The sequence below is a fragment of the Anomalospiza imberbis genome, chromosome 9 (assembly GCF_031753505.1).
Source record: "Anomalospiza imberbis isolate Cuckoo-Finch-1a 21T00152 chromosome 9, ASM3175350v1, whole genome shotgun sequence".
Taxonomy (NCBI): domain Eukaryota; kingdom Metazoa; phylum Chordata; class Aves; order Passeriformes; family Viduidae; genus Anomalospiza; species Anomalospiza imberbis.
In genome coordinates this window covers 17,138,109-17,146,171 of record NC_089689.1, presented here as the reverse complement: position 1 = coordinate 17,146,171, position 8,063 = coordinate 17,138,109, and the positions used below count along the sequence as shown (strand labels likewise).

At 42.3% G+C, this 8,063-nt stretch overlaps 1 protein-coding gene across 1 annotated transcript in view; it reads right to left on the bottom strand.

Annotated features, from left to right (window-relative positions):
- Positions 1-630: 630 nt before the first annotated feature.
- SYDE2 (synapse defective Rho GTPase homolog 2) overlaps positions 631-8,063 on the bottom strand; it is a 29,252-nt gene continuing 21,819 nt past the window's right edge. Inside the window, exons 5-7 of the mRNA XM_068199902.1 lie at positions 6,324-6,505; positions 5,233-5,464; positions 631-3,071 (exon numbers count right to left, since the gene is read on the bottom strand). Coding sequence (XP_068056003.1) covers positions 2,569-3,071; positions 5,233-5,464; positions 6,324-6,505 — 917 coding nt within the window. The 3' untranslated portion in view covers positions 631-2,568. The remainder of the gene's footprint in view (positions 3,072-5,232; positions 5,465-6,323; positions 6,506-8,063) is intronic.

Here is an 8,063-nt window from a genome sequence, read left to right as displayed (position 1 = left end):
TGAAATATATATATGAAATATAAGAGTCTCTGTAAGTATATATATATATATATATATATATATATATATATATATAGGGGATAACATAACAAAAATACCACTTGGGAAATGTCTCATTAAAGAATTTCTAAGATACAAAATGTGTTTTACAAATTGTTATAACTAAATCACCAGGAAATGTTTGAGTAATAGAATATATTAATATATTTTAATTACCTCATGATATTAACATGAGTACAAATTATGGCGTCACTAATTTGCACTGTTTTAATATTGAAATATTAAAGTTGGCAGAGCAGTGCACTTCTGCCCCAAGTTACAGAGCCCTCCTGGAGGAAAACCTTACATGCATTCAAGAGGTGACCACTTACATCATCTGGATTATTACAGGTAATGAAAGATTAATAAATAAATAAATTTAAATGCAAACATCTTTCAAAGAGTGCTAATGGAGTAGTGGTTTGTTCTTAATCATCTAACTCAAACATTGGGTCAATCCAGAAATGACAACAGAACAAAACATCTGAAAAGCTAAATATCTTTATACAATTAATTCATGTGTGCAGCCAGTGCAAATGGACGACATCAGCTTAAACAGGTTTAAAAAATCACGAGCTAGGCACAGACAGATTTTGTTCTTAATTCAAATTTTATTTAGAATTTAACTTTATAGTTTAAAAAGTATGCACATTCTGTAGGTATAAAAGTTTAAAAAAATACATCGATTTATTGATAAATGCTTCAGGTTAAATTTACATTTTCATTCATATCATTATATTGCAATAATTGTTTTGCATCTTTTAACACTTATAAAAATAAATTAGTGAGATTGAATAACCATTGGAACCATGCTAAAATAATTCCTTAGAAAAGAGGGGTGAAGTTTGCCATAGCAATTCTTAATTCCTTGCTACTGTAAATAAATAACTCTTCAATTAAGCAGTATAAGGAAGTACAGGTTAGCAGAAAAGCACTTATCCACAAGGTGAATGGAAAGCCATGGTGGGATGTCAAAAATCGTACCAAAAAGATGTAGAATTAATTTCTACCCTGCCAGCTGACAGCAACTGACCTCTGAAAACACCAAAACCTTCTCAGCCCCACCTGCCCAAATCCCCCCTTCCTTGGAGGTGTGTATGTGACCTGTAGAGGACAAGGAGTGACTCTGTATGTCCTTTTGGTTAGAAGGACTACCAAAACATCTGTTTACAATTTGGTGACTATTTTTACCTGAATCAAGAGTGTGTTTTCTTAACATGAAATATTTAATGGCTCACCACAAATGACTAGAGATAAAAGAGGCTCTGAGCAGATGGTGATAGCTGAATCTAATAAGGTCACAGTGAACTGCAATCCCACCCAAACTCCCCAGGAGTAATATCACTCCACCCATTCAACCTCATGGGACAACTCTGGTTTCCATTTTTGGGAGAGTAATTAAAAAAAAAAAAAAAGAAAAGTAACTGGCTTTGTGCTGAACTTGCATCTTGCATCTCCAGAGCCACAACCCTTTAGAGAGGGCTCAAATGCATCTAATTACCAGCAGCAGCCAAGAGTACCACAAAAAGAATAAATGAAGCTCTGGAAAGAAAAAACGTACCAAAACATGAACAAAGCAAGAGGCTATAAAGGAAAAACAAAAAATGTTTTTTGAAAAGTAAATACCTTCCAGACCTTCTTTATATGTGGAAAAAAACCATGGAGGAAGAAACAAATGAAGAAAAAAAAACTAAACAAACAGAGAAAGGGTGGTGTGTGTGTGAGAGAGTTAATAGCCAACACCTGCAAACCGCTGTTCCTGCAATACACAAGGTCATTTACATTAATCATTCACCCTTCCTTCTCTCTGGCCATGTTTCTCTGCATAAATCAAATGCTTTGTTACCCAAAGGGTAACCTTGTCCTGGCATCACTGAACATGTCTTCCTGGAAATCGGAACATTTCCTAATTCTGAGACCTTTCCTTTTCAAAGATGGCTACAGACACATGCACATTTATACATAGATATATACAAACAAGGTTAGAAAAATATTTATTTTTGCTTGTTTAAATAATTATTGAAAAGTGTTAATACAGTAATACGTTAATATTTGTACAATTAAAACTTTATATATAAATATCATATAAAGCATTTTTCATAGCAGCCATTGCATATATAGTAAAACAAGTCTATCTGAAGTCCCTGCTGCAAAACTCAGGCCAAGCAGCATTCATCCTCTTCTTAGAGGAACATCTGTACTGGAGCCAAGAGTTCAGGAATGAGGAATTCTGCTGCCACTGACAGCAGAGATGTTGCTTTATCTTCTATCAGACACTGCCCAGGCCACCTAAGTGCATAGTGTTTTTAGGGAGAAATGCCACTATGTGGAACCACATCACAGTCTAAGCTTGTCTCCAACACAAATCAGGACAGAAAGGCAGAAACATTATGGAATGGCTTCAAATGTGCTAAGACAAGGTGGGCCGTGGCCTTACCACAAGTGTTCAGGGCACCATCACTCCTCACACAGCTAGGGAAGCCCAACAAGGGGCATGGAGGCACAAGGACATGTCATGCAGGACAGGATTTAATAGCTCATATTTAGTTTGTTTTTATTGAGTTCCCTTTCCAGGTTTCCTATGAGAGTATCAATACTTTCCTGCAGGTCCTTGAGGTGTGCTCTGTGATCCACTGCAGAGTCCATAGCTTGCACTGTCAGGTAATCCCCAAAGGGGTGCTCTTCGGGGCCGGGCTGCGGGCGTCTCGTGGGGGTGTCCAACTCCTCGGCTTTGCTGCTGTCGTCCCCGCTCTCCGTGTCTTCCGAAGGGACGTCATCGTAGTCTGCCTCACCCAGGCAGTCTCTGGGGGTCAAGAAGTAGTTCTCTCCACAGCTGCTCCAGTCCCCAGCATAGCGGTTGCTCGACGGGCTGTCTAGACCTGCTGGCCTTGGTCTGAGCACCCCCGACATCTCGGTACCGCTCAGATTCAGCACCTGAGGTCTCTGCCTCTTGGGCCTCAGGTAATTCAGGGAGGATGAGTGCTCAGGAAATGCATTCAGATGTGCTGGCTCTTTGGCAGGCAAGTGATGAACTAGAAGAGAGAAGTTAAACCAGTCAGAACTGAATCCATGCTGCAACAAAAAAGTCCATGGCAGATGCCCACTGTCATCCCTCAATGTCCCACTAAGAGCATGCACGAATACATGCAATCTTACAGCCAACACACTGCACGCTTTTTTCCACTGTTTGATATAAAATAATTAGGAAAAACTACTGCAAAATATCAATTTTGAAGATTCATGCCAGATTCAAATTGCAGCAGAGAAGCCTTTCTAAAAGCAGAAACTCCCAGAACACCAATTAAATTCATTGTAGAAGTTAATCACCATCCAGCTCTGGGTCAAAAAAAAGCAAACAGCTCAGTTCACACACTTCATTCAGGCTAAGGAGTAACAGAAAGCAGGCACAGCCAAAGAGGTTAAAACACGACAAAAATACCACCACTGAGAAACACGTAGAGAAGCTGACAACACAGCGAGCTGAGCTCTCGTGTTTCTCTTCTGCCCTAATGTTCTGTGCTGTTGAAGAAGCTCCCTTGCAGTAACTTTTGTGCGCAGCCACAAGCAGACATACACTCACACGGGTTTGCTGGCAGTGGTACCCGTGCTCACGACTGCACAGCACAAGTTACTAACAGGCTCCTCCACTGTGACCCACTGCCTAAGGCAAACAGCACAGCTCTGTTCACTGACCTGGGCCTATTAAGTATCTGAAATGCAAAACTTCTGGTTTTATACACACCACTGCTTCTTGTAATGAGCAGCAGAGACTTCCTATTCCCATTCACCACTGAAAAGGCAGTGCACACAAACCCATGCAGTTCTCCAGTTCACCAGGGGTTCATGTGAGCCCCTCCTTGTTGGACTCCCCACATGCAAGCACAAAGATTCCGTCCTGAAATGTGCCCAATCCTTCACCTTCTGGATCCACAGTAGAGGTCTCTCCAGGGGATTTTACTTCATGTCTTGCACAGTAACATGCAATAACTCTCACTGCTTTCTCCCCCCTTTACTATAACAAAACCCCTTCTGTTTAGACTGTGCTCCATTAAGATGAAGGGCCATGGGTTAACAATAACTTTCCAGTGTTACACGGTCTAACCAAACAAGGCCTATTTGTTTTTGGTTGGAAATACACAGAAATTGAAGTATTACACAACATGTTGGTTATCAAGCTGTCTCCAACTACAGAAGATTAAATATAAGGGACCAGACTGTGATCCTTCCATTCAGTCCAAGTGTGCTGTTTACACTGTGTGGTGTTCACCTAACTCAAGTCTGCATTTGTGTTTTACCTCCCTTTTAACACAAGGGAGGTAAAACACAAATGACTCCCTTTGAATCCTACACAGTTCTTGCAAGCCAAGGGACAGTAATCAGATTTTTCTTCTAAGTGAAGGAAAACTCTACTACTTACCCTATTCCTACCCTCTTAGAGCAATACACACCCTGATGGGCAGAGCTGCAGTCCACAGCAGCCGTGCCACAACCCATCCCCAGGGTTTCAAGTTTGGTTTCTGTGCAGTATTTCCTGCCCAAACAGCTCTTGGTCTCCCTCTTCCTCCACCTACATGTGCCATTTCTCCTGCACAGACTCACTCATCTGACTGAAAGCTTCTTTTCATTTTTGGTGATCAGCAGCTTTGGAGCTGCCCACCTGCAGCTGACAAGCAAGCAGCAGCATCTTCAGTCACCTCAAACCCATAATGGAGCAGCAGCATTTTTCTTTATGCAAAGCTCTGCAAAAACAAGTAGAAGTTGCAGACCTCTTACTCTAAGGATGCCTTCAATTCTGCCAAATTACAAGGGTGGAAATAAATGAATCCCATCAAGTCAAAGCTGGATTGCAGGGAAAAGAAAATCCCCAACTTCTCTAATTCAGATGTGGAAACTTTAATGTCACTGGATTTGTGATTTCTAGTGTGTTTACTCACATAAAGTCTTCACTATTTCTTTCATTATACTCAAAATCTGCCATCTGGTAAGAAAGCAATTAAACCAACAAACTTCCCATTTAGTGAAGTGCCCAAATACAAACTCGGATAATTTCTTTAGATCAATAGGTGATGCCATAGTACCTCACATTTTAAGAATTCTGATGCTCCTCAATCATCCTGTGAATTAATGTACAGTGTCACACAATGCAAACAAACAGCAATGGTTTGACTTTTTTCCTTGATCAGATGAAAGTACCTGGCCACAACTGAAGTAAGTAGTGAAGAACCTCTATATGCTTTTTGAAGTCCAGGGCACTAGCAAGCTCTTCTGAGTCTGTGAAGACTCTGTTGTTATGGTTGGTGGTCTCCTGCCTCTGGCTCAGCAACACAGGGCCAAAACACACAGCTAAATTCTGGCACGTCATCTTATTTACTTCATGGTAAGAAGCCACCAGTTTCAGGTGATCCAACAGCATCTTCAGAGTAGCCTAGAGAAACAAAATACTGCTCAGGAAACCAAACACTAGACAACTGTGGTGCTGGTCACAGCTCTAGAGGGAAAAGATCAAGGATGATAGCTCTGGTTTTACTAACAACACCCATCAACAAAACATCCAAGCGCTGAATTAGAAAAGCTGCATTTGACTGTGACAGAGCAGACCAATTAAGACAGACTTTCTGGTAAAACTCTGTTTCTTATCTGAACTCAGTTTCATATGGATGAGTTTTCTCACAGTACATCAGAAAGGGAGGAGAGGCTGCAGAAGCAGTACAGATGATCCAGGTACATTAGAAAATAAAGAAACCCTTGATATGATGTCAGCATCTGAACAAGCTTCCAGGTAATTCCAGATACCATGCAGGCTCCTCACTCCCTCCCTCCCCCCAGAAGGGGCTGTGGTTTGTGGTGCTACACAGGAATTTGGCAGGTAACAGTGCACAGCTCTCTTACACTGCACAGCATGGGATGCAAAGGCTTTATTGCACATACTTAAGAAAGAGGAATGGATTTGCCCAGGTAATTACAACACACAGATCAGAGAGCTCCGCAGAAGTGGAGCAAGACAACACACAGGAATTATCATTTATTTGATCTTGTAAAAGTAGAGATCACAGCCTTTCACTCAGTTTAAAGAAACAATATAAAATGAAAACTAGAGCAAATCTAGCAATGCAGACCCTCCGATTCATTGCAGCATGGAATTATTTTCAAATATCTGGAGCATCACAAGTCCAAGTGAACCACTTGATCTGATAAACAGTTCTGAGACATTTTAAATGCAGTGTGAAAATGTTCCTTTAGTTTCTGAAGCTTGTGATTTACTTGAACGTGCTAACGCTACTCACCTTCTCAACATCTGGCAGGCAATCCAGAAGGGTTGCTGTGTGCTCAGAGTCACTTGGGTCATTCTCACAACCGTTTGCTGTCATTTTCAAGGGATTTTTCACCATTGCATCCAACACTGCTTCATAGAGCTGCTTGGTTATCAGGGGAGAGGGAAGCTCTCGCAGATAATCCTTTAGAACACCTAGTGAGACACAACAGCTGCCTTTAACAAGCTGCAGATGCACTTTGCAGCAATTTTTGTGAGCATTGAAGCACATCAACAGCACCCACTCCACAAGAAAATCCTCTGAGCCAGTGCAAAACCCGGCACTCAGGAGCGAGAGATGGGAGGACAACACCAGAAGGGCACAGCAAAGAGGGGCTGGAGCACAGGGCTGCTGCATGTGCAGGAGTGAGGACACTGGGCACCAGCTGAACATCTCTCCAAGCTTCCCTCGTTCAGGGTGAGGGGAGGCAAGGAAAGGACTCGGAGCAGTCTACCTTCCGTCCAAGGAAAGGAGCTCCTACAAACACCAAAGTCCAGCTCGATGATCCCTCCTCTTTATATAAGCCTATCAGTTAGTTTTTCTGTTCTGTTTATTTTCAGCTATAAAATGATGAACAAACATCCCAGTGCCAGGCACACGTACAGCAAAGCACATGGTGTCTTCTCACCCAGGCAAGCACAAGCAAACACGTCCTCATGAGAGAGAGCCACCTGCAGCCCCAGCACACCAGGCACTCCAGCTGTGACAGATGTGATTCACAGCCACGGGAGGCACTGCCTGAAGAGCCCAGGCACCGAGCCCTCCCTGTTGCAGAGAAATACTGCAGCATTTCTGCAGCTGGGGATGCGCTGGGGCAGAGGCTGTTTCCAGGGCCTGCAACAATCAGGCAAGCACCTCATGAACACCTTTCCAAAGAGGAATTGAGGTTTGCATTCTCGTAAGCTGGCTTTGGAACCTGGCTAATACTTCGTTTTGAGAGGGGTTTCAGTGACTGGAAGAATAGTAATTTAAAAAACCAAAATATTAACAGCAGTCTCTGGAAAGAACATAGCAGGATGTTATCCAGGAGCATCCTGGATAGCATCCAGGATGCTAACAAAACCTGCCAACCAACAAAAGATTGCAGGAAACAAGCCTACTTCCCAGCAGTTTTCATTTAAAAAATTTGATTTCTGTGCCACAAATATCTACTAATTGTAGCTAGATCGCAACTGCATTTAAATACTTTGTTAGGAAGAAATGCTGGACTAAAAGAAACTGTTCAAAAGCAGGTACTGCGGTTAACAAAGCAGCCTGTCCTCCAAACAGGTAAAGTTGGAAAGGCAGATTTTTTTAGCAGGCCCTCCTCACAACCTTGTAAAATCTCACATCACAGCAATTACCATCACACTGTGCTATTTAACAAAGCAACGGTTTTCATCAACTCAAGTCTGTGTAACGGAGCTGTAAAATGAACTGTACAGTGTGGGCTTTGTTACAAGGTAGTTTCTAAAAAAGTACAGGGAACAGAAGTTAACATCTTGCCCTTCACATGCAGAATGCATGTAAGAGTTGCCTTCTACCTGTATAAATACTTTCATTTAAAAAAGAATCCTGCCCTTGCAGCAGCGCAGCTACTGAAGCTGTGCTGCAGGAGCAGCACTACCTGAAGCAGCAGTGCCCTGATCCTGAGCTGCCAAATCACCTCCTGCTGCAGCCTGGGCATGGGGCAGCCAGGCAAAACCATCTCTGCAGACACCACACGGCCTCCAG